Genomic DNA, 27,267 nt, shown 5'->3' with positions numbered 1-27,267 from the left:
AGGCTGTGCGTTATTATTTTACTTTGTTGTAAACTCAACTCCAAATCGGTTTGACGATATGAGGTCAAAATAATTTCCGCTGACGCTTTCTGTGCCCACGCTGCTAAGCCTCAAAACAGCTCAAATAGCGCACTTGAAGACGCGATTTTGTCAAAAATAAAATAGCTGATGTAAAAATTTCAAAAATATAGTAACCTTTGCATAAAAATGGAACTTTTAAGACCAACATTATTTTTGGGTGGAGTTCCCCTTTAATATAAGCAGGAATAGAGATCCGGATTCGGGAGGGAGCGAATGTTAAAAATTTTTCTCAAAGTGGAAGTTTTGACAACCAAAATCCGCCATTACCGCCATGTTTTTGACCACGGGGTCCAGGCCCCTTTTCCCCTCCAGGTCTTATAGAGCTCAATGTGAATAACAAGGTAGAATAAGATCATGAAATACAATAAAATTCGACATCTAAAGTAGAATTGACTAAACCAGCTTAGAATCAATCAATATATTAGTTGACGAATGGCATTAGACAAGCAAAAATTCAGCAATAATGTCACAATTTTTCCGCATCCCGATGCAGAGCGCTGTTTCTTTTGTCGAGGACCGATTTCATCATTATTATTACTGTTATGTATCAAGTATTACGCATAGTTTGTGCATGTTGCTGAGAAATTTAACACGGAAAGCAAGGACGAGTTTCAAGGCGATTCGAGAGTAGCAGAGCAGATTACCTTTTTGGAACCATATTTGAAATACTTTAAACCAATCATTATTGAGACTTTTCAGTTGTATTATTTACTTTATGACAATGATAATTATTCATTGGTCTAATCAATCAATTACTTAATTATATCTTTTCATTCTTTTTCAAGTTTTAATTAAAACTATAGAACATTTGCTATAAGAACTATCATTAAAACTGAGAATACTAGAAAATGAGAACTCGAATTAGAACTTTCGTCTTTTTAGACAAAAACACAAGGGTATCGGGCATCATTCCTTATCTTCCGCAGGAGGCTGAACTTTCTTCACGTCAGTATTTCCCATAAACTCTCCAACGAGAGGACAATCAAAATACAAGAATTGACTTGGAGACATGTCTTGGACATTTTTCACGTAAAGATCTCCTCGACAAAACCACGAAGATCCTGCGTTTCCATGGAATCTTCCGACAACGAACGGTACAAGTAGACAGAGAGAAACAATAGCCGCTCCTATCGCCATAGAACTCAAACCAAAGATAGCCACAGCGTGAATATATATCGACGAAATATCAAGCGAGCCCCACAAATCCTCTCTGGTGCCATTGGACGCAAAAAAATAAGTCGCAAACAAAGAAAACAATCCAAGAAAGAGGAAAACAGCTCCGCTTACAATTCCACAGACCTGATAGGAATATGGCGTATGTCTTCGTTTGATACAAATCAAGCGCTGTTCATCAATTGCCTGACAACATAAAAACCGATCCTGATTTTGACAGTCGTGCAAATCCTTGTGGTGGCCGCGTATCAATCCAAAATTACATTTTTGAAAATCGTCATGGCTGAACAACTCTTCTTCGTAAGGAATTGAGCATATAAAATTTTCGAGATCGGTGGAGTTCGATAATTTTTGCGTATTATTGACGTCTATTCCTGAAATATCCTCTCCTCTTTTCATTATCTCTTCAGACTGTGTTTCATCGTCTTCAATCTTCGTGGGAAAACCATCGCTTCTACATCTCTCTGCCTCTTCCATGATCTCTGACATTTTATCTGTGCAATGAATCAAAATTCAAGTACAACATGTAATAGGAAAAAACGCAGCATCTCCACTTTCCCAAAAAGCGCCAAGATTCTTAGAACGAAATGTTTTTTACATAGAAAGCCCTGAAACGTAGCAAATTTTACGTTATCCAAAATGGCGACGAAACTCGAGCCCTTCTTGGTTTAGGTCACAGGCGAAAGTAAAATAATATCGATGTTTTGAATTAGGAACAAATTCGACTTGCGAATGCCATCAATAATACATCTTTGACAGCGCGATACAAAGGGAAAAAAACAATCGAAATATCAACTGGCCAACTTATTTTATTTTGCGACCGCTTGAATGTAAACACAGGCCACAAAATGATGGAAACTTAGGTTCAATATTCGCTTTTGGATTACATTATGACTCGATAATCGTCGATCATATGAGACATTGTCTTGGAAACGCTATCAAAAAAAAAACACCTGTTCCTTGCACATCTTGTTGTTTTGATCTTTTAAACTCAAGCAATTACAGTCTGGCGTGTCGCCAATCCAACAGGAGACGAAATATCAAGTCTTCGAGATATTAAGTCGACAAGTGAGAAGCTGTATGAAAACCTAACAAATACTCTTATTTATAAAATTTGGTAGAAAAAACAGATGGAAGTTCTTGAAATCTTGACACAGGGACAAATATCAGTAATTTTTAAGACCACTTTATCCCGCACGTATTAGACAATATCCATAACAATACCTAACAATACCTCAACCATCATAGGTGCCCGTCAAAAAATATAGTGCACAATCTCCCAAACTACTCGCAGTCTTAAATTCGTCTCTTAATCGAAACCGCCAATATTCCTCAAGATCCAATTTAACCACATTATCCCTTAGTGTACTACGATCCGAGCTTATTACACATATCCTCGCCCCAGGACAAAACCGTAAGCCCCGTAATTGTTCTTTTGTTACGTGGCAACCGTTACATAAATACAACAGAAGACCACCATATTGTTTGTCACCAGTCTCCTCGATAACTGATCCCGACGTGCTGCGGTAATCCACTGTCAGATGTGGTCCCAGGTTAATAAAACAGTCCAATAAGAGAACCGGATTTCTAAGGTTCTTATTGGCTGCAGGAAAAACATTCGTTCCCGACTTTATACGAAAGTATTCCTCCAGAAGAAAATGCGCGGGAATTGGAATCACGTGACCAGGATTTCGATCAGGAAAGGAGATAATGTTCTCAACGTGGGGCGTGACATCGTAATGACACCCACCCCCTGTTGGGATGTTTTTTGTCAACACGCTCAAATGATTATACCGCAGTACAACACCACCGTGGGCGTTGAGTTTGAGGTTAAAGTCCACTTGTTCCCAGGAGAATAAACGCCGATTATAAGACACGTGATGAGTCGTGCTAATGTTCAAAAACACTGAAGAAAACACGTGACATATGGAATACGAGTTTTGCTTGAACTGTCTTTCATTAGTTCCCCATAGATTAAATCCAATGAGAGCATATGACGTAATGCTCGGAGATGATTCGACAAGTTGCATTGTTCGTAGAAGCGACCAATCACTAAGCTTGTTAGATTCGGGTTCGTTCATGCTGAAACGACAGAACATTTAACATCATTGAAAAATCCTTTCAAGAAGCTAACGACCTACGATGGATGACGAGTACATGCAGAGCAGAGCATGTAACAGAATTTTTTGAAAATCGCTTATTCTTAACGAAAAATCTTTCCTCGGTGGAATTTTTTATCGATATAGTTTGCATTGACATAAAAATTGCGAGCTCAGGTGTCAAGTTCAATTTCCCAAACTTATGTAAAAGATTCTGCAGACTTGTGCGTCTAAAATATTCACAAGAGAGCTCCCTGATATAAATTAAAAAAACTAAGCCTCCCAAACTTGACATTACAACAACTCAGTTAAAAAGGGCTGGGCCTAAGAAACACACACCTCCCCGTCCATTGCACGATACACTAAACTAAGCCTCCCAAACTTGACATTCCAACAACTCAGTTAAAAAAAGAGGGCTGGGCCCAAACAAACACACACCTCCCCCCCGTCCATTGCACGATACACCAAACTAAGCATCCCAAACTTGACATTTCAACAACTCAGTTAAAAAAGGAGGGCTGGGCCCAAACAAACACACACCTCCCCCCCGTCCATTGCACGATACACCAAACTAAGCCTCCCAAACTTGACATTCCAACAACTCAATAAAAAAAAAGAGGGCTGGGCCCAAACAAACACACACCTCCCCCCCCCTTCATTGCACGACACACCCAAGATTTCGTGTTATAATTCCAGCTTTTTATTTTACTTTCAAAGTGACATCAGAAGATGAAGTAACATCAATATTTTCTTGTTCATTTTGACCATCGATTAATAACACTTTAATGACAAGTTGAAGCAAAGGAGGCCATTTTTGTAATTTAATACTAGATTTGGTCCGATGAGTTTAGTCTCTCCAACCGAATATAGTAAAAAATCAAATAAATCATTGATAGGAACTAACCTCTTAAAATATTTCACGTTGCAATTCTGCCACATCACACAGGAATCGTCTAGTATAAAAATAAATGGCCACACCATGTTCTTGGAGATATGCTTATGTCTCTCCTGTTCTAGAAGTAAATTCTGGGTGGCAAACTCCTGCAAAAATGAATATTTGTTGTCACAACATACGGCATTGAAGACTGAATCAAATCAAAGTAAAACGTAGCAAAATACGTTTACCTTAATAACATCTTTAATCATCCCCAGTCCGTCATAATTGCACATCGGTGGTAAGCCAACTATCACGTGATTTGGCCACGCCTTCTGGTATGACGTCACCTCAATCTGTTTCACGACTGTGAGATGCACAACCTCGCGGCCTTCCATAGCATGATAAAGATTAAGCAATCCTGTCGATGATAGGAAATATATTGAAATGTACGAATGGTGGCAGTCCAGTTACATAGCGAGACCATACCTTGCTCAGGACGACGTAATGAAGGCATGAAAACAGGTGTGTTTACCACGTGCTCCCCATGCATTCCAAGGGCACTTTTCCATCCATCAGTATTCGATGTTCGAGTGACAATCGGCAGCTTTAAACTAACCAGTTCTCCTTGCTCGTTGAAATTAAACCAATTTCGTTTCGTACCGGGAATAACGAACGTTAACTGTTCACCAGTCCCCAAGGTGAGCGTATGTTTAGTGAAGATACTGGCGCCCAAGCCCTCGCGGTAATTCTTGCAATCCTCACATTGATGATAGGAGTCGTACGAAGGAAATGATGACATCATCACAGACGACGTAGGCATGACGTCATGAGTCGTGTCTTCCAGCATGACGCTGTTGCTGACGTCACATCCCCTAGAACTCGAGTGAATTGTGGAAAGTGTTGAAAATCTTGAACCGAGAAGATCAGAATGAAAAGGAATTTTCGACAAAATCTTGAAGTTAGGCATGTCCATTTCAGAGGAGGGAATATCGCTGTGGTTCGATAAGGATTCTGGGAACTCGTCATAAACGTCAACACGTTGGAGTTTCTGAAGTGTGTTGTGTAACAGTTGTATAAAATGAAGTACTGCAGGTAATTTACCAACCTACAAACAAACAAACAATGATTATATACTTCATGTAACTTCACACATAGAGCAGTCTCTAATCTTCCTGTAACTTCATACAAAGAGCAGTACTCCAAATCACAGTAACTTAACATGGACGTATTACAACCCTTACCTGCGGGGGACCGCTGAACAAAAAGCACGCAGGATAAAATTTCATAGGACTTGTGTCAAGTAAAGTATTTTCTTTTCCCTTACGTGAGTAACTATCTTTAAAACAAAAAAATCTCATTTGTTGCAGCACTACCTCGAAGTTTGTGACTATATCTCAAAATACGTACCTCGTGGTTTAGTCCAGTGGCGATAGTATTTAGATTGCTCTGAAGTCATACCGCTGACCAAAGCCGGTCTCTGATCGTTGTTCCATGTTGTGGCTGGATCGGGCGGCAGACTAAGATTTTTAGGGCAACCAAAGAAATCTTTCTTGAGAACGCTGAGACAATGTAAAATACAGAGAAAATAATTTTCGCAAAATACTTTCTCACGTGATGCTTGTTTCACAGAAATTGGTCGGTAGGGGACACTTAAAAACAGTATATATTCATGCTATTTATCTACTGATCTATTTATCTATTTATTTATTTATCTATTTATCTATTTATTTATTTATCTATTAATCTATTTATTTATTTATCTACTTATTTATTTATCTATTTATCTATTTATTTATCTATTAATCTATTTATTTATCTATTTATCTATTTATTTATTTATCTATTTATCTATTTATTTATTTATCCATTTATCTATTGTAGCGTATAAGGCTCTCTGCTTTTGAGTAGACTTGTCTCGTTTACAAGGAAGAGGAGTGGAATGTTAATTTCTCAAATGTTCTTAGATAAGGTCGCTATTGTTTGTAGTTGTTGGTTATAGCATTATGCTATCATTCTTTTTGTTTAATAACATTCCAACTATTTAACCTTGTGATTATCTATTGATGTTGATAATCGATAAATACAATAATATCGACAAACATTCACCAAGATTCATGTCTCTGTCTTCTAATCTATCCACTAAATAATAAGAATTGAATTCCACAGAAACCAAGATGTACATATATCAAAATATGTGCTATTTATTCTCAAGCCAGCTATACAGCAGGGTCCGGTTGCAGGAAGCTTGGAATAACGATATCCATTGGATAACAATTTTTTAAACTTTTATAAAACCTTTTAAAAAGCAAAAAATATAAGATTCGAACTGAGCAATCACTGAAATAAAACATTGTTTCGAAGATTACGAAATTTGTCGTAAGAAAAGTATAAACACCTTTTTTAAAAGTTCGAAAATTTTTGCTATCCAATGGATAACGCTATCCAGGCTTCGTCCAACCGGCCCCAGCTAAATAAACAACGACTAAGTACCTATACGCCGCACGAGAAACCAGTAAAACTGGTAGAGGATAATTTGAACAAAACCGGTTTCTTTTATCAGTCTCGGACTCGCTGCCACCGTGGTCGTCATGATTGGCTCTTTCGGTACACGAGTAGTCATTGTGATGGGTAGTTTGGAAACTAGAGCCCAAGCCACTATTGATGTAGCGCGACACCGGATTAAATTCTAGCTCCAAGCTTGAACGATAGGAACAAGTTTCTTCCAGTAAACGGAAATCACAATACTTCAAGGATCTAGAAACACATATTTAATGTAAATACAATTTCTAGCGTAGAGATGAAGAGAAACTATCAACAAATCCAATCTGTTCGCAATTCCTTCATACGCTGTGAAATTCAACCTAGGCCAGAAACTGTTGTTAATGTACAACACAAACACAATACACCACCTGGGAAAGGTGTCATTGCTTCTTTCCTTGCCGCTGACCACAACCATGCAAGGAAGATCTAGCAAATCCTCGTAACATGTCGGATACCAATCGGACTCCAAATCAGCATCCTCGACTGTGAATTTGAAATACCGTCACAAATGGTCAATTGACAAAAACGCGCATTCTCGGCTTAAGTATTTAAATTCTCCCCCACCTTGTACGGATCTCCAAACTCTCAATCTGAGCAGGAAATTTTCTTCGATTTTCAAATCAGATTCACCATCATCGAAAATAATGGCGAAGCGATACTGAAGACCAACTCTACAAAGCAAACAAAGGTTGGTTAGAGTCACAGAAGATTCCATGATCCCGGATACCACACACATTCCCACCTGTCCCGTATATCCTTCAGTTTACCATAAGCCCACAAAGCGAGCACTTGATTCGGTATACGGATTACCAACATGGAACCGCGACCAGCGGTATTCAACAAAGGATACTCAATTATATCTCGCACAACTTGAAGTGTTTTGAAAGTACAATGAGGTTCAACAGACCGCAGACCAGCAGCCCACATGATCGCAGTCGTATAATGATGAACTAACACATAGCAACGAACAATGTTGGAAGGAACAGTGCTTAGACAGTTGGCACGCAGCACCATGACCTCGAACTCGTCGTCTTCTCGTATCAGAGGGATTTGGTGTGTCCAGCTGAGAGTTTCTATGTACTCGGGCATCCCAAAATGTACCAGATTGTCCTCGCTATTTAATAAGTTCTGATCCGACGGCGAAGATGGAACTGCAAAATAAAATATTTCGAAAATCCTTCCCAATTTCCTTAAATATTTTGCAAAATGTTTGGAATAATGGAAACAACGAGCCAGTCTTTAAGTGGTCAACTTGAAGACTCAATAAAGCTCATCTTTTATTGATCCAGTGTTACTACAGAAAGAAACCTAAACTAAACTAACTTTATTTATACTAGATATCTCTATCAGTTCTAAACTGTTCTTTCTAAAGATCCAGAAAAGATCATCTTTTATTGATCCAGTGTTACTACAGAAGGAAACCTAAACTAAACTAACTTTATTTATACTAGATATCTCTATCAGTTCTAAACTGTTCTTTCTAAAGATACAGTAAAGATCATCTCTTATTGATCCAGTGTTACTACAGAAGGAAACCTAAACTAAACTAACTTTATTTATACAAGATATCTCTATCAGTTCCAAACTGTTCTTTCTAAAGATCCAGTAAAGATCATCTCTTATTGATCCAGTGTTACTACAGAAGGAAACCTATACTAAACTAATTTTATTTATACTAGATATTTCTATCAGTTCTAAACTGTTCTTTCTAAAGATCCAGTAAAGATCATCTCTTATTGATCCAGTGTTACTACAGAAGGAAACCTATACTAAACTAATTTTATTTATACTAGATATTTCTATCAGTTCTAAACTGTTCTTTCTAAAGATCCAGTAAAGATCATCTCTTATTGATCCAGTGTTACTACAGAAAGAAACCTAAACTAAGCTAACTTTATTTATACTAGATATCTCTATCAGTTCTCACAACAGAAAACCTCGTTATCATGTCCTATGCCTATCATCATAACTAATCATGCTGTGTACCTACAAATTCCCCAGGGTCACTCCAGAAAACCTCGTTATCAGGTCGTATTCTCGACTCGCTGGTTTGAAACAGATAAGGAACGGGCGTGACCAGTAAGATTAAAGTATTTGGCAAACGTGAAAGTTCTTGAAACGATGGTAAACTAGTCGCAATTTCGGGTGTAAAATACAGATGGGCTTCGTCACAAACCAAAACGAAAAGAACATCAGGTCTGGACTTGCCACTCGAAAGAAAATCCTTCATTTTCTGCCTCGTTTCCTCAGAACCGTCATTTCTATGAAAGAAGTTAAGAAACGGAGATTAACAGGAATTTATTTTCTCATTCATGATGAAAATTGGTGATTCTTCAGCTTGATGTGAGCGCGCTTCATGTAGGAAAATACTTAGGCGAGGAAATAAACGAAACGCGAAAAATCGTAGCTTTAATGTTTTATCTTAAAGAAAGCAAAGGGACACGAAAAAGAGTTTTTAACTAAATATACCAATGACTTTGCCTGCTTTATGTTATTCTCATTTTAGCAATCGATCAATCAATCATCTTCCTCACTATCACCCCCCGGCAAGCCACAGTAATTTAACCTCAGATCAATCAATCATCTTCCTCACTATCACCCCCCGGCAAGCCACAGTAATTTAACCTCAGATCAATCAATCATCTTCCTCACTATCACCCCCCGGCAAGCAACAGTAATTTAACCATACATCACTTAATCATCTTCCTCACTATCACCCCCCGGAAAGCCAGAGTAATCAGTAATTTTACTATTCATCATTTAAGCATCTTCCTCACTATCACACTCCCCGGCAAGTCACAGTAATTTCACCCTAATTTCACACAATTTAAAATTGCTGACATGCTCTTACAAAACACCCGAAGTCATGGACATACTGGGGCTGGTAGATGAAAATATTAGCCTACACACTAAAAATACTAAGTATGTATATGAGAGTCATTCGGCGAACACGACCTTTGAGAAAGAAGTATTGTTAAGGGAAAAAAAACAAAGTTAATCTTCAAAACATACGTTACAATACGATCTGAAGAAAACCCGGAGTTGCTCGACTGCGTCGGTAGACTGAGACCCAGTTCAATAAGAATATTGGATCGATGTACTTGATGTACGACCTGATGAAAATAGGATCGAGCTGGTGGAAGCACGATATGAAATTCCACTGAAGTAAAATGACGCAGTTCGTACGCGGGCGCTCCGTCTTTCGACGTCAAAACGCAGGAAAGAAGATGATTGGCTGACGCAACCTGTGGCGAATTTAGCTTCTGTTCGTTGTAACGAAAACTAAAATCTCGAGTTAATTTTGGTATCATGAGCAAAGCTTCTTTCCTTGTCGTCTTCACCATGGAACTTCCATTGAAAGGAAGAAAAATACGTTGGGTTTTCGCCATAGTTTCATCAACCTGTTTCATAAGATCGTCAATGGCGTTGTTCACCATGTTATAGGCTCGGTTCAGGCTACTCACGTGGTCGTCCAACTGAACTGTAGTGAGTAAGCTGGACTGCTCGTTGACAAGTCTTTCTTGGATTAACTTCGATTGGTTGACGCCTAAGATATCATGGAAAACAGCGAAGAGAACTTTTCAATTACACAGACATCTCTCTCTAACATAAACATCTCTCTCTAACATAAACATCTCTCTCTAACATAGACATTTCTTTCTAACATAAACATCTCTCTCTAACATAAACACTTCTTTCTAACATAGACATCTCTCTCTAACATAAACATCTCTCTCTAACATAGACATTTCTCTCAAACACAAACATCTCTCTCAAACATAGACATTTCTCTCAAACACAAACACCTCTCTTAAACATAGATATATCCCTCGAACAAAGACATTTCTCTGTAGCATAAGAATCTCTCTCTCTAACATAGCTAGAAATCTCTCTCTAGAATAGACATCTCTTACACAAACATCTTTCTATATCACGAACAACAGCTTTTTCTCTTCTATAAATGTCTCTTTTTAGTCTCTTATAAAAACATCACTATCCGTTAGAGTCGCCACTGATCTCAGTACAGTTACCTCGCACCTACACTGATCTCTAGTACAGTTACCTCGCATCTACACTGATCTCTAGTACAGTTACCTCGGATCTACACTGATCTCTAGTACAGTTACCTATCATCTACACTGATCTCTAGTACAGTTACCTCGCATCTACACTGATCTCTAGTACAGTTACCTCGCACCTACACTGATCTCTAGTACAGTTACCTCGCATCTACACTGATCTCTAGCACAGTTACCTCGGATCTACACTGATCTCTAGTACAGTTACCTATCATCTACACTGATTTCTTGTACAGTTACCTATCATCTACACTGATCTCTAGCACAGTTACCTATCATCTACACTGATCTCTAGTACAGTTACCTATCATCTACACTGATCTCTAGTACAGTTACCTATCATCTACACTGATCTCTAGTACAGTTACCTCACATCTACACTGATCTCTAGTACAGTTACCTCTTATCTACACTGATCTCTAGTACAGTTACCTATCATCTACACTGATCTCTACTACAGTTACCTCTTATCTACACTGATCTCTAGTACAGTTACCTATCATCTACACTGATCTCTAGTACAGTTACCTCACATCTACACTAATCTCTAGTACAGTTACCTATCATCTACACTGATCTCTTGTACAGTTACCTATCATCTACACTGATCTCTAGCACAGTTACCTATCATCTACACTGATCTCTAGTACAGTTACCTATCATCTACAATACTGCCGCCACTTTATTTATACATACCAGTGACCAAAATGCAAAATTCTGGTGTCTGTGATGCAGGACTGGACACGAGTAGTAAATAATGCGGTACTTGAAGTTTTATCTCCCTGTTTTGGTTATGTTTGGATATTTGAAAGAGAAAACCAAGACCTTTTCGTACAGCGTCGTCTATGGACAACACGGACGAGACGAGTTTCACTGCACCTTTTGATGGAAGGGTTGCCACGCTTGTGAAATGAAGTAAGTTGGTTGAATCTAGCGGGAAAATCATCGTTAAAACTTAAAGTAAAATCATCACAATCCGTAGTAGAATCCACGAGAAAATCTGAATAGTCCATTGGAAAGTTTTAATCAATATAATATTTGTAAAACAATCCATTGGAAAATATGATCAATGTAACATTTCCAATAGTACTAAACAGTTCTCTGACCAACTGAGCTATGAAGTCACACAGTGGTGAGCAGGTCAATATTGTTGGGCTCATGTTTTCTCGTGAAAGGAATGTCGTATGAATGTTTTATGAAGTGCGGTATTTGAAATTAAATCAAGATATGATCTTCGCACTTTGCTGGACAATTTAAGCAATCGTCTCAGGACCTGAAAAAATCAGGTGACTCAACGGGATGTTGTACTAAACAGTGATAAAAATCTGTCAGAAAACATCAAAACGAACGTTTAACATAAAGACTCCGGGCTTCACCCTATGGAATAACTACACTTAATAATTAAACTAAATCTTGTAGTAAAATGACTTTTTTCCAAGGCCAAATACCATGAGCTTACCAATTGCGAGAAAAAAAGGTTGAATTGTAGAATTTTCTTGATGCGTTTGCCAAAAAAGTTCCTTGCTGTTCTGAAACAACTGATGAATTTCCTCCTTTGAAATCGTAGCATTCTCGGGTAACGTCGACAGGTATTGCGCAATAAGGATGATGACGACGTTCACCGATAGCTGTGGCGAGGAATAGCCACTAGGCGATTGGACTGACCTCGTAATCTCAACTGGATGGTTGAAAGCAGGACGCGAATGTTGGTTCCGACCTGAATAGTGAGTATTTCTTATTATAAAATAAAAACAATAAAATGCGCACGCTGATTGGTCTAGAGCCGTGTTTGCATTGCCTGTGCCAAACACATTTGAGCTCAACCAATCAAATCAATCAAAACAATCAATCAGACAATGAGAATTTGCAAATCGATCATGAATACATTTTAGACGAAAAATTAAATGTTTGACTTTTTTCGCATTATTCTTATTTCATAAAAGAAATAAAGATGTTTTTCGTGTTTGCACTGGCTTATGCAAACCTCGGAGACGTTTGTGAGAACCCTCGAGCATGTGCAAACTTCGACTTTCGGTCTCAGGCTTGCACTGATCTGCTCTCGAGTTCTCCCAAAGGTCTCCTCAGTTTGCATATGCCTGTGCAAGCACAGTAAACATCTTTTATTTCTTAAATGAAGAAGCTTGCTAAAAATTTTGGTCCACCCTCCTTGAGCTTCAATAGTACTTTAAGTGGACTCAGAAAAGAGTAAGGCTTTTGGGCAAGACGATCAACACATTTTTACACATTTACCGGGGGGGGATAAACCCTAAAAGTTAATTCTTTCTACACACCTACAGCCATCGGTCGTTTCAAGAAGTTGAAGCAATCAAACAGCATATCAGATACAATGATATCCTTGTGGGAAGTAATGAAATGCGGGGGTACGATGGGATAACCAAGGATAAGGACGGGTCTTACACCACACACTTCTTCTAACCATGCATGATGTCCAGTGAATGTTGTTTCTACAAACAAAACAAAAAACAAAATATTCCTTTGATGCACTAGATGAATGTGGTGAATAAGATGTATCAATGAACATGTTGGGTAATGAGAGTAATGAGCATGTTGGGTAATGAGGTTAATGAACATGCTGGGTAATGAGGGTAATGAACATGCTGGGTAATGAGGGTAATGAACATGCTGGGTAATGAGGGTAATGAACATGCTGGGTAATGAGGGTAATGAACTTGCTGGGTAATGAGGTTAACGAACATAGGGTTATATGGCAAATTCACCCATTAATTTGCTGTGCAAGTTATCCACACATGTCGTATTGAATGCTGAATGGTCTGGTTTGGTGTAGGATGGTGTGGAATAATGTGGTGTGGGATGGTGTGTTGTGGAACGGTGTGATGTGGGAAGAGATGGTTTTAAAGTGGCAGTGGGATGAGATGAGGGTGATGTGGTACAGATGAGGGTGGTGTGGTACAGATTGGGATGGGGTGATTGAATGAGGTTGGATGGTGTGGTGTGGGGTAAAGGTGAGGTAGGATGAAATCTGGTAATTTATGGAGGGGTGATTAAAGGTGAGGTAGGATGTGATGTGATGATATAAGATGGGATAGCATGAGATATTATGGACAGCAAGAACGATGAACAACACTTGAACGCAGAATAAGGTTTAACTTCGCCCTAACAGACATGTACGATACTTTCAATCTCTGCATAACATCTAACCTTCTTCTCTGCTTCTTTTCAACATAGGCGGAGTAAAGGATGGATCACGTGACGAACTGCTGTCACATGATGACGGTGAACTAGTCGAGGATCTGCCTTCTCTTATTGGATGACGTTGAATAGGATAAACTTCGCTAATTTTTGGTGTGATGCCGCTGTCCATTGATGATTGATCACATGTAGAGAAGGTATATGTTCGCTTGCGAGGATTCTCCGCTGACATAAAATACGGACAACGCATGTTAGTGTGTACGCATGCGTAGCTTTGGAATTATTTGGGAAAGCTTGGAAGACTTTCAACAAGAGAAAGGATGCAATATTTTAGTAATCCTGAGAATATTTTACCATAAAGTGAATGGTTCGAACCCAGGGACCGGTTGCACGAAGCATGGATACTGTTATCAATTAAATAGCAAATTTTTTTAAACGGTTGAAAAACTTCTTGAAAAGAAAAAATATAAGGTTCGAACTGAGCAATCACCGAAATAAAATCGTGCTTCTTTGATGACAAAATTTCTTTGTCGTCATGAAAATATATAAACCTTTTTACAAGTTTGAAAATTTACTATCCAATGAATAACGCTATCAAAGCTTCGTGCAACCGGCCTCTGGTGTATATTTCCATGTTTGTACATGTAGATCGTCCAGGTTAGTACATTCATGAAAATGACTGTTGGTAAAAGTGGCGTGGCCAGTTTGATAAGTGAGGGGGATTATATTCATAAATTCATGCTTTTCCGTATTACGTTCTTTTGAAATCAATTGTTTTTAAGGGATTACAACATGAAAATATGAATATTGTCCCCCTCACTTACTTATCGAGCTTGTGACGTCACTGGTTGATGACGTCACTGGTCGGTGACGTCACTGGTTGGTGACGGTATTAGCTGATGCCTTGATATTCTTAGCAGCAGTCAGATCATCAGAATCTTTAGAGTGACGTCAACCAAGGGCTCGGAAAGCCATTGGAGTCTAGGTGTCCCATTGAAGCCATATCTAACACCCAGACACGCGAGATTTTACCTCAGACACGCGTGTGTAGTGTTACAAGATTCTCTCGCGGAGTGATAATTGATTGACTACACTCGCATGTCCGGGGTAAAATGACGGCTTCAAAAAATTATTAAGGTTTTGTATTACAGGTAGCGTTCCATGTATTTTAGTTCAATGTTTCAACCATACACAGAGGAGGAAATGACTTTTCACCTCGGCAACATTGATGATGTCATTTCCTGTTGAGGGTGTCCAGACAGCCACAACGACAATAAAATAAAAAAAACTAAGATCAAACAGTTTCATCGCAACATCAACTGTAATGTGTCATCATATATTGAGCATGAACACTCAAGTCTGAACCATAAAATTCAAAAGCTTCTAAACCCCAGCATTCAACACCAACATCAATAGTCATTCCCAGGAGTACACTAGGGAGTTTACGATTAGCGATGCGTCCTTCCATGATGACGTATGGGAGACTGGGTTCTAGCGCGGTCAGTGCGTTGTCGTTTCAGATCAAATGTTACGATTCGACAACTCGACGTGGCGCAAAGGGCTCGAAATATTGCATATATTGTCAAACATCATCTTTATAGGTTGAAACTGCACGAAATCATGGTATAAACTTAAAGGAAAGTAGCGTTATTTTGATCAACGTTTTTGCAGGAAGTTTGCCTCTGAAATCCTACGTTGCCTTCGCGACGTGAACATGCCCAATTTAAGTTGTAGAACGATTGATGACAACCCGGCAAACGGCATGACAACGCAACCGCGCTAGAACCCAGTCTCCCATACGTCGTCTTCGATAGACGCGTCGTGGATCGTAAACTCACTACATACCTCACCTGGACGATCTACATCAACAAAAATGTAACATTTTACGAAGTCCTTCATTGCAACACGAGCAGTGCTTTTGACAGCCACCACCAAATTCAAACTGGTTTGCTATACCCTGTCAATCGAGCCCGCAAATTAGTCCTGCTATGTTAATTTTTCTGTGTTCACTTACTGTAAAAACAACAGATTTCTAAAGAAGTGAATAATGTTAATGATATAAAATTTACATAGCAGGACCAAAACTTGCGGGCTGGCTTCGCTTGGGGGCTGGCTATGCTTGCAGGCTGGCTACGCTTGCGGGCTGGCTACGCTTGCAGGCTGGCTACGCTTGCGGGCTGGGTATGCTATTGAAATTGATAAACAACAAAAGACAAAAAATACCATTTTCATAGTAACTTACACACAGACGACCGCCACATGATACGAGGACCGCGACACAATCTCCCCATGCTATCTTTGACGATATAAAACTTCAAGTGCTTTTGTTTTTTTGGTTGCGTAGCCAACAACAGGTTGATGTGAGTGGCAAATTCAGTGAAGTAGCGAAAGTTCGCTTCACCACAGCCGACACAGCAACCGGAGAAACCAAGAACTGTGGGTGTCGAGTCGTCCGTTGGTAGGAACCTGCGGTCAACCGCCGTAACAATAATGGCTTTACCAAGCAAGGGTGATTTAGCACCGGCCAGTACCATACCAGGTGGTACCTCGATGTTGAGACCATGCTGCGAAAGGTGGTTCAAGGAAACTGGTTTACCATTCACGCAAAAGCCTGAAGACAAGAATAGATGTCAGAACGTCACTATTCAACATTCCTTCACGCAATTTTTCTGTTCACACCTGGTTGTTTGAAGCTACCCTTCTGATTTGGAGGATTTTCGTCAGTTGCCATGGGAACGAGGTCACGATGGTTGGCATTCAGTAGAGTTCCTGAAGATAAATGTTGCCATGGCAACAGTCGTCACTCGACGTGACACAGGTTACTTATAGTTACTCCTGTTGCTAGTGGTTGCACATGTTCACATGTTGCTATGATAGAGCATTTTGCCATGGTAGAACATGTTGCTATGGTAGTACATGTTGCTATGTAGTACATGTTGTTATGGTAAAACATGTTGCTATGGTAATGCATGTTGCTATGGTAGTACATGTTGCTATGGTAGTACATGTGGCTATGTAGTACATGTTGCTATGGTAAAACATGTTGCTATGGTAATAGATGTTGCTATGGTAGAACATGTTGCTATGGTAGTACATGTTGCTATGTAGTACATGTTGCTATGGTAATACATGTTGCTATGGTAGAATATGTCGCTATGGCAAAACACGTTGCTATGGAAAAACATGTTGCTACAGTAGAACACATTCTTATTGTGGAATATGTTGCTATGGCAACACATACTAGAGAATGATTACAATTTTTGGAGACAAAATGTTACACAAACTAAACTTTATAAACAATTCTCTGTTTTAATACTATTTACTTAAATACATGATTTTTACCTGAAGTATTGGACCTTTGTGCAGGTTGTATAGCAATTGCTGGCTCAAGATCAGCTTGGCATGAGGGAGAACCATCATCAGGCGGCCAACACATGGAATATATCTGATCAGCCATTTTACTTGTTGTCTTCTTGTTCACAATTCAACTTCATTTTTCGAGTTTTGTTTAATGGGACTAGACACTCAAATCATTTGGTTCCTTTCATCATCGAAATATAATTTCCTCATAATGAAGCTCAGTAACTTTCTTTAAAGTCATCCATCTAACTGTGGCCAACTTTGTTCTTAGGAAAATTAGAAACTGATATAAATTTTCATTACAAAATTTCATTCACAATAATCCTCACCTTCTTTCGTACATTTTCTATCCAGTCCCCCCCCCCATCGACTTGTTACCACCCCCCGTGTCACATATATCATCGTCAACCCCCCCTGCTTCGATGAAACAATGCAAATCCAAACAGGAAAAACGCTATCAATACGAAGAAACGGAACACATTCTTATGCTAAGAACTTTTAAGAATGAAAAACAGATATTAGCATACTGCAGTATTGGCTTCCGACAAGCTATCATGATACAATACAACAATATAGCCTTTTTATGTTTAACTTATGAGTAAAAAAGCTAAAAAACGCTTTTTCTCGAACGATATATTGCTGCGATCAAATAATGGAGGGGAATACAGTTAAATCCAGCTTAAATTGGTGAATTTTGCGGTATAATTTGGTCATGTTTTAAAACTCGCAGGCGACTTGGATTGAAGGTCCAATATCTGAATGTCAAAATTACCAAGTCAATGAGTCATAAAAAAATACTTGGAAGTTAAAAAAATACAATAAAACAGCTGATTCGAAATTCTCCTTTTCTATTCGAGATACGGCGAGGATTTATCAAAAATTTCACGGTGACCAAGGTCGATAACCGCTAACCAGAGATAATTATCTTGAATGGCGCTCGATAATCATTCGGACAGATGCTATTTTCATCAATTTGCAGCTTCCTTTGAAAAAGAATCATAATAACCTTTCCCCTGGCTTCGCAATTCTTTCAAAACGGAAAAGCCAAGAAACCAAAACTATTTATTGCGGTTCTCTCATATAATATTCAAATATATTTGTAAGACGAGCCTGTCCCACGGTCCAAATTACTCGTCCCTGGTGGGCACATTACTAAGTCTCTTTTTATGTCTTATTTAAACAACTATGTAGTCGGGAGATACTGTACGGGCCCTTTAATAATTAAACTAAAAACGCTAAAGCCTTTTCGGATGTTGTTCACAATGTACTCTTGTTCCGAAACCGTCAATTTTAAATGTGAAATCCTGATGAAGGAACGCCGCTCAGGATGCCGATTTTTCACATGCCATAAAACGACGTTAGTTTAAAAGGGGATCCGTAGTTTCTTTCGCCTCTTTTGGTACAATATGTCGATATTTTGTCCGCAATCTTGCGCTGTTGTTCTTCACACGAAGGCGCAGTTTCTTATACGATACAGACTCCATCGAAATATTCGCCACAATATTAAAAACTAAACTTGCTATATTATACTTTTCATGTCCGCTTATAAAACATGACTTACTCGTTCAACATTTAGGAAACTTGTGTTGTACAAGAACAAAATTATGGTTGAAACTTAAAAACCGTGGAACAGGTTGCGGGGAAAATGGCTAATCAAGATATGAAGATATGTCATATTGTTCTATCGCCACGATTGAAATACATAGCCTTTGTTGACAAAAGTGTACGCACAGTTATTTGAAATTCTCTACTTTTTACAACCGAGCTAATCTGTATCGATGAAATAAATAAAATAAGCAATACTTACACGATAAGCTGATGAACTTGAAAAGCTGTATCAAGAAAATAGTCAGGAGGTCGTGAAAAAAGAATCTAGTTTCTTTCACAATACCAGACCGCATGTACTTCGCCAATTTCGACGTTGTCTCGCGTGTCAGACTTGACGGCTAATACGGACGGGGACGCCGGTCTCGTCTTCTGATTGGTTGACAGCTGTTCTTGGTCGCGCTCCAGACAATAAATACCTCGCAGGTCTGTGTAATTCAATGTTTTGTTATATACTAAATGGTTTGAGCCCGGGAGTATCGTTACATGTTTGTAAATGTAGATCGTCCAGGATGTTTTGTTATGATAACCAAAGCAGGAGCTCGTTTATAGTTTTACTTTGTGAAAGTTGATTTTCTGTGCAAGCAAGCAAAGTCAGAAGTGTTGAGCACGAAATGAATATGTTTAATTATTCCAGTCAAATATTTCATGGTGGCCCCACAGATAGTTGACCCAAGTGAATATGAGGTCCAATTGACCAAGAACAAAGTCAGCGTCTTTCATAATATTTTTAATTGCTAGGTCTCGAGTCCGAAATCATCCTTTCAATATGTAACTGCGGCAAAACGAAACAAAATATCAAAGCACTTGAATTTTATCGCAGCATTTTTCTAATTGAAAATTATACAAAGCATCTTTTGTACGCAATGACGTTCCGCGCCATAAGGCCCAAACAATTGTTTCATATTTAGATGAGTTGCGTTGACAAAACAGACAGCAATTTTCAAAAACACTGTCGTCAAAATAGATCAAATTCCGCTGTAATCACGAAACTGTTGGCATAACTTTTCGTACTTCAAAAAGTAAGCTTGCATCGTTTGTATATCAGGAGTCATTTAGAAGGTACGTCCTTATAAATTGTTGTTTCTCGCAGTAAAAATTTAACAGTAAGGCAGCCCAAAATATATAAGCCTTTCAGACGCTTCAAAGTGTCAAATAACAACACGATACATTATTTAGGTACATTGCTAATGAGTTCAGCAAGTTTCTTATTCAACTCTTATAAAGAGATTTCCCCATTTTTTGATTATGAATAAAAACATCCTGTCGAGTCAGCCATGATCCGTTTTTGATGATATTTTATAAATTGTATTCTACGAGTAAAATTTGAAATGACGCAGCAAAAATTTCGTTTTAGGATCAAAATGAATTCAAGACTTCTTCAAATTTGTATAATCATTGTTCTTTTGGGTAAGATTACGTTTATAACTTGAACGCAAAAGCTCACACTATGTGATTTGCATCTTTCGTTAAATCTCGGTGATATAAGTTTTGATATTGAACCATTATTTTGCGTTTGTTTCAGATATGCAAATAACATAAATTGTCAAATGCCATAAAGTTCGTCTTTATGCGAGCTTAAAGAATACATTTTTTACGAGTATTCTCATTTTGACGAGCAAAAATATTCTCCAAAAAAGAAGCGACATTTCTTTTTCTTTTTTGACTTAACCAAACCAAATAGGGCACGAGAGTCAGTATGACCTTATTGACCTATCTTCAATAAATTGAGTTTTGACAATGTGTACTTTACGAAAACAAACACCTGCATGTTTAACATAGTACAAAAAGTACACAACGAAAATAATGCTGTTTGAATTATAGTCTTTTGAACGGAGTCTTTAAGGGGGTGTTTACATGAATCCGGAATGACTTTCAATCCCGATCGAAACGTGATGTCAATCCGTGTTTACATGGGAAATCAAAACAAGGATTGACATTTCGCGGGAATTTTAAAATTTGACGATGGAGAACATAAACATTATAGCAACCCTTTTTTTCTGTTGCTCCTGCGTTAATACAGCTTAACACTTGCATGAAACTAATTGTCGTTTTTCTTCGCACTCACCCTAAGGGGGTGTTTACATGAATCCGGAATGACTTTCATTCCCGATCGAAACGTGATGTCATTCCGTGTTTACATGAAACTAATTGTTGTTTTTCTTCGCACTCATTTTAACCCATTTAGCCTCTTTATTTACTCACGAGCTTCAATTTGCCAGAAGACAATACCCATGGCACATGCGTGCTTCGTCATTAATCACAATATCATTCCAGAATGAACTCAATTCGCGTTTACATGAGATAAAAAGTAAATTTCGATCCGGAATGAAACTAGGAATGAACTCGATCCGGATCGAGTTGTGACTCATTCCGGATTCATGTAAACATGCAATAGGATTTCTTTTAAAGTGGAATGAGTTCATTCCGGATCGAAACTCATTCCGGATTCATGTAAACACCGCCTAAGATGAAAGTGTGCTTTCTAAAATATTACTTTGCTCAGGTGGAGTTTCCTATTCGAGTCCCTATCTTTGTGCACTGTCATGACATAAAATTCTACCGGAGCAACACATGGAGAAAGTTGCCAAGAAACTAACGAAAATTTGACATTACAATAGAATATTCCTGAATTGTTTCACCAAATCTGTTGTCATTTTAGAAATTCTTTTCAATGCGAAATAGAATTCAAACAGCGAACTCTTTAAAAGTAGCAACATATTTTTTGGTATCGACGATTCAACAACATCTTCGATAAAACTTTTGTTTTTTTAGGCGCACTCTATCAACACGCAACGGCAAGAGAAGGTAATAGACGATATCATTTGAACCAAAAAAACGTTTTATACAAAAAAGAGAAGCATAAAAAAAGTCGTAATCCATTTTATCTTGTTTAGCGACCAAAGATGACATTGATGATATTGGCGGTTTATTGACCGGAGTCATCGTCTTGATGAGTGTCGGAATTGTGTTGATTTTGATCATTGGTGCCGTTATGTTTGCAATGTAAGCGCGTAAATACTGCTAATTTCTTATTCAAAATACCATTTTACGTCGCCATAGTTATGGATTGTAAAAGAAGACATTGTTATGGTTCTTTTACTATAAAAAATATACAAAAAGAACCTTTTCCCGCTAGATAAATTATCATAAATGAGCGTCCCAGTTAGTCTCTAAAAGCCCAATTGCGATTGTCCTGTTTGTATACGACAACATAGGCAATCTTTTAATCTGCTTAACACGATAAAGTTACCAAAAAAAAAACGTTGATGATCAGTGAATGAAACTGTTGATATTCACTCATCGTTTTCCGAGTACCGAACAAAACAAAGCATGATTTACAGATGGGATATTTGAACTTTCAAAAGAATTTTTTATACGGGTCATTTTGCTTTGAATTCTTACCAATAAAAGTTGGAGAATTATTTAAAAATTAAAAAGTGCCATGATTCGGCGACTTTTGTCAAATCAGGTATTCCAAGTTTCCCATAATGCCTCTTAATAACGATGTTTCCTCTTTTACCAGGAGATGATCGTCTGACAATGTTTACCATCTTTCAAGATCACGTACATACAATATAGCTACATTAGCCTTTGAATAACAATGCATACTCTTTGTGTGTAATTATAAAACATAATTTACTCGCATGCAGTTTTAGAAATTGTATTTTTTTATGAGCCAATAAACATATTCTTTGAATTACAAGTTTTTTGTAAGTATAATAATAAAGACAATTCTTTATTTCTCATGTGGCAACGTCTCATAAAATATCTGATTAGAGGAGAAAAAGAATGGGCACCAGATAGCCGTTAATATAAATAGCTTTAATAGTCACAGGAATTCGTAAATAAAAAGGTTACGGGCTCTTTCGTATCACATCATATCCGTAACATGACGTAACTCTAAGCATGCGCAGTTTACATGTGAACTTACAAATATAGAAAGTTCATCCGATGTGACGTAACTGTGAGCATGCGCAGTTTACATGTGAACTTACAAATATAGAAAGTTCATCCGATGTGACGTAACTGTGAGCATGCGCAGTTTACATGTGAACTTACGAATATAGAAAGTTCATCCGATGTGAAGTTTCTGTAGACTGTAGTGACATATATGTCTTGAATAAATTTTGATACGCTCCATAGGCTAGACTCTGTAAACTCAAGGGCAGACAAAATCTTTCAAAACGTTAAAACCATCCAGATATGGTTAGGTGAAATCATTTAAATAATTGACAATTTTCTTCCAAATATATTCCGTTATATGTCCAGTATCATAACCCAAACGTTTATAGAGCAACGAGTCGAGTGGATCTTCCCGTTTCTTATGTAGACCGTAGAATTTTGACGCTAAACTTGCCAATATCACAACGTTCAACAAACGCAATATTTCGCCAAAAAATGCGAGTCGGGTGCACATCCGGAAAAAGAAACCTATCGGAGGGAAGTACTGGGAGAATGATACTATAGTATAGCTGGATACGGAGAAATAAGACAAAACGCCGGCAAGGAGGTAGGCGATAGGGAATAGAGAAAGTAGTACAGTACAATCCAAGGCTAGTTTCACAGCATGATAACTGTGAGTTTTAATGATACACCTCTCCAAATCAGATTCTCGCCAAATGACTCCCGTCACGTGATCGATGCATGCCCGGATCTCGATTAGGTAGCCCGTGACGTCAGTGACAAGCCACAACCCGAACAATACGGAGAGCATTTCCGCAGAGCCTTGCAAACGTCGAGAGATGAAGGTTGTGAGAAGAAAATTAGAAATGACGCCTAAAACAAAGCAGAGAAGAATTCCGGCCAAAATAATCGCGACGGTTCGAACAGGTCGCCAAATTTTTCGAAGAAGTAAATACACGAGACGTGATGTAAGATAAACGAATACAGTAAAAGCGAGAAAGAAACTGGTATGATGAGCTTCACGAAGTAAAGATTTCACATCGTTCGCCGTAACAAACTCCTTGAATGTCAACTCAAGTTCCCTTTCTAACACCTCATGCTCCTTAATGCCAATCTTATCACCTTGTGCCACACGTGTCACGGCATACGCGTTCAGCACGCTCTCCTTTAGTTGCACGTGAACATCACGCATTCGCTCCAGGTCCTTCGCGTACCGAAGTTTTTCGATCTCCCGCTCGTACATGACTCTGAACTCTAAAACACGTGGATCGCGGGAACGCGTGTATTTCTGAAACTCGGGTTCTTTAGAGCCGTATTTGAACCAGACACTGGATGCAAGCAACAACAACGTCACAAGAATTTCGGTCGACAGAATATAAAATGCAAACAAAACTACAATCAGGCAAAACCCACGAAACACAGGATTAGCCAAAACTTCAGAGAGCAAGGTACTATCTTTGTTTTTGTACGATTTGTAAACGTTAGCCAAATTAGTATAAGTCTCCTTCATCTTTATTTTATACTTCTCGAACTTATTATCGTCGTTTTCTGTTACAATTTCAACTTCAGAAATCTCATCCCCAGCCTTCGCCGCGTTCATCTTCGCATTGTTTTTGCTCGTTTTGTCGCCGTGTTTGTTCGGCAACCGTCGGGATTCGTCGTTCACCGGGATTTTAACCGACGATTTCTGTTCCTTCTTTACGTTAGACCGCGGGCCAACTTCGTTTTTCAACGATTTGCTGTCAGATTTTAGAACTCTCGAGTTTCTTTTAGAAGCGTTTTGTTCGTTCTTTTGAATTTTCGATTCTCTCCTAGCTACACCATCGCTCTTTGGTGATTTTATTTCTTTTTTCACTGGTTTACTAACCGTTTTATCATCTTTCTTTGCGAGTTTTTCTGTGGCGTTTCTAGAAATCTTTCTCAATGACTTTTTTTCCATTGACTTCGCTCCTTCCTTTATCTTCTCCCCATCAGTTTTATCCTCAACACTTTCATTTTCAAGCTTATCCTCAGCTGCCTTTCTCTCCCTCTTACCATCGACCTTATCTTCGGCCGTAATCTGTTCACTTTCAGGAAGTGACGTCACATCTTTAATAATCGAATCTTCGTAACCATTCTTGACCACGTGCTTTAGAATTCTCTTCTCAAACGTCATAAAATGGCATTCATCCTTATGCCATTGCAGGACGACCAAATCGGTTGCCAAGTAACGAGTCCACGTGCCTTCGAACCCAGACTTCCAGCCACAATCCTCAGCTTCCATTTTTGGATACATCACCAGAACTCTGTTTACAGTTTGTAGTTTAAGAAAAGCATTTGACAAGGTTTTGTCACAAAGGTCTTCGGGACGAGGGTATGGAACATCACACAAGTTCAGTAAAAGATTCTCGAAATCTGTGTTCTTTACCGCATTTTGAATATCATCGATTATCCCTTTCTGACACAGTTCTTTCAACTGAGATCCATCTGGATCGCCTGTAATCTCAACTTTCCGAGTCTTGAATCGCATATCCCCAAGAAATACTGAATCGGCTTCGGTCTCTGATGATTCTTTCATCTCACTGTATTCTTCGTATTTTAACTTCCAAACATGAGCCTCATCTTCAATGATGAAAACAGGGGAAGACACAATATATACATCCTCGCCAATCGAGAAGAGCGTTTTGAATTCTGAGTTGATAGTTTTATCCAATAGAGATTGTTGTAACACTTTATAACCATGCAAACGTATTGCTGTTGCAAGAAGGTTGGCACGGTCAGCGGCTTGAACAAGCCGAGGAAGCTTTGTGTTTTTCAATGACATGGCAAACTATATAAGTTCCAGAAGAATCAATTGTTAGTACTTTATCTTTACTCCTTTATAGTGAACACTGGATTGACCACGTCAGGAATACCTAATTTATTCAAATCTATTCATTTCTTATTCAAATTTTTTAAGGGATTTAAAGAGCTCTTTAAGTTTCTTTGCCTCAAAAATACCGAATATACTTCTAAATTATGTGGCAATGGCTTTTCAAAGTGTTTGATAATGAGCATAATAGCCTGACAGAGGGTCGAACCACATTTATAAACATAAGAAACGATTTTTAAGGCAAATATTGCAGTATAAAATAAACAAAATATAGACATATCTATATTGGCCCGCGCACAAATATTCAGGAAACAATACAAAGACCACAGACGAAGCATGGATAACACTTTTTCGCTTATCAAATAGTCGAAAAAATGTTGTCGCTTCTTAAAATAACGATGACTTCGAACAAACAAACATATCTTCACATTTTAAACAGTGAAAGATAGCGTTATAAAACCAAAAACATTCTGACGATAGGTGGTCTCCATATGTGTGTTATATAAGCATTGATACGTGTGTTGATATCAACGCGGAGTTTGTACACAAAAACATGCTGAAGTCCTAGACGTCGAGGAAAGGAAAGATTGAATTTGTTGTCATTTTACGGAACACAGATTTATAATCAAACAGGTTGTAAGCAGACTCAATAAACACAAATCATCTTCCGTAAAAATTACATCGAAGTTGAGCCACTCTTCACAAATTAAAACCATTTTTTCCTAATATATTCGTTTTAAAGTTCATCCGTTATTCGCAGTTTGATGCTAAAACATGCTTTGCAATAAACACAGAAATACTTGACCGCAAATTCAAAATTTCATCATTAATAATGGAAAGTCTGACACGATGACAAGCAAAGCCAAGCCATGTGGTTTTATAACTTGGTTTGCGAGGCGCTAAATTCGCCGACAGCGTCAACGGGATAGTATATTTTTAAATGTATTTCGCGCTTACCTATTCCAAAAGTGCGTTTATCCACGGAGTACTCGTTTATTTGAAACACATTTCTTATGAATGCTGTTCGTCCTCTTGTTTCACCGCAGTGGGTATTTTTCCAAGTGGGTATTTTTCAAAAATTACAATATAGTGAGTGGGACGGAACATTGCTCGTAATCACCTCTGACGTGGGGAGTAACTGTTGCTACAGCGACGTTCATTTCCGTCATGTGAGATATTTATCAAAATAAAAGAAAATTGCAATCAGTTTCACGGTGTGAAGGTGCAATGGGGGAGATCTTCATTCGCGGAAAATAGAAAAATTAATTAAATTTATTTCAGATTCTAATTGTTTAAATTGAATTTCAGACAGGGGGGTTCCGGCGAAGGGAGAAATGAAAATGAAGCAATGTGTAATTATAAATAAAGATGTTTTCTTCCCATAGAAACCATTTATTTTATATGTTGTATGATTCTGTGACCTTTTCCTATTTTCTTTCAAAAACATGTAGTTTATTTATATTTTGGATTATATTCTTTGTATTTTTATAGTTGTCTGACTTTGACAACAACCGCAAGAATACT

The 27,267-nt window shown here is 38.2% G+C and overlaps 2 protein-coding genes and 1 long non-coding RNA gene across 4 annotated transcripts; 1 reads left to right on the top strand and 2 right to left on the bottom strand.

Moving 5' to 3' along the window:
• Window positions 1-740: 740 nt before the first annotated feature.
• LOC124433475 (GREB1-like protein) lies at window positions 741-19,301 on the bottom strand. Of its 2 annotated transcripts, none has more exons than XM_046983261.1 (20): window positions 19,189-19,301; window positions 17,364-17,640; window positions 16,701-16,790; window positions 16,264-16,632; window positions 14,031-14,246; window positions 13,142-13,315; window positions 12,310-12,567; window positions 11,547-11,780; window positions 9,784-10,318; window positions 8,758-9,032; window positions 7,514-7,922; window positions 7,336-7,442; window positions 7,140-7,254; window positions 6,721-6,984; window positions 5,638-5,789; window positions 5,472-5,566; window positions 4,717-5,335; window positions 4,479-4,648; window positions 4,258-4,394; window positions 741-3,336 (listed from the first exon to the last, which is right to left on the bottom strand). In XM_046983261.1, the coding sequence occupies exons 2-20, from the start codon at window positions 17,476-17,478 to the stop codon at window positions 2,490-2,492; spliced, it is 5,181 nt and encodes a 1,726-aa protein (XP_046839217.1). In that variant the 5' UTR covers window positions 17,479-17,640; window positions 19,189-19,301; the 3' UTR covers window positions 741-2,489. The 2 variants fall into 2 exon arrangements, with proteins under 2 accessions (XP_046839217.1, XP_046839210.1); XM_046983254.1 differs by having other exon boundaries at window positions 17,364-17,647; window positions 19,189-19,287.
• Window positions 19,302-19,910: 609 nt separating this feature from the next.
• LOC124433500 lies at window positions 19,911-22,692 on the top strand. The gene is made up of 5 exons (XR_006944481.1): window positions 19,911-20,048; window positions 20,344-20,396; window positions 21,762-21,794; window positions 21,884-21,992; window positions 22,513-22,692. It is a non-coding gene; the product is annotated as an uncharacterized LOC124433500 (long non-coding RNA).
• On the bottom strand, window positions 22,637-26,839 carry LOC124433491. The gene is made up of 2 exons (XM_046983272.1): window positions 26,701-26,839; window positions 22,637-25,701 (listed from the first exon to the last, which is right to left on the bottom strand). Exon 2 carries the CDS (start codon window positions 25,693-25,695, stop codon window positions 23,197-23,199), a length of 2,499 nt encoding a protein of 832 aa, XP_046839228.1. The 5' UTR covers window positions 25,696-25,701; window positions 26,701-26,839; the 3' UTR covers window positions 22,637-23,196.
• Between the last annotated feature and the right edge of the window lie 428 nt (window positions 26,840-27,267).

Source organism: Xenia sp. Carnegie-2017, unplaced genomic scaffold (genome assembly GCF_021976095.1).
Source record: "Xenia sp. Carnegie-2017 unplaced genomic scaffold, XeniaSp_v1 HiC_scaffold_1, whole genome shotgun sequence".
Classification (NCBI taxonomy): domain Eukaryota; kingdom Metazoa; phylum Cnidaria; class Anthozoa; order Malacalcyonacea; family Xeniidae; genus Xenia; species Xenia sp. Carnegie-2017.
This window is presented reverse-complemented; position numbering and strand designations above follow the sequence as displayed.

Excerpts from the sequence above, each read along its gene's own strand:
- LOC124433475 (XM_046983261.1), bottom strand. The coding sequence starts at position 17,478 with ATGGCTGATCAGATATATTCCATGTGTTGGCCGCCTGATGATGGTTCT. Across the intron at positions 11,781-12,309 it reads ACCTTTTTTTCTCGCAATTG|ATTCAACCAACTTACTTCAT; the intron begins GTAAGCTCATGG and ends TTTTCCCGCTAG. Across the intron at positions 7,923-8,757 it reads TGACCCTGGGGAATTTGTAG|TTCCATCTTCGCCGTCGGAT; the intron begins GTACACAGCATG and ends TTTATTTTGCAG.
- LOC124433491 (XM_046983272.1), bottom strand. The coding sequence starts at position 25,695 with ATGTCATTGAAAAACACAAAGCTTCCTCGGCTTGTTCAAGCCGCTGAC.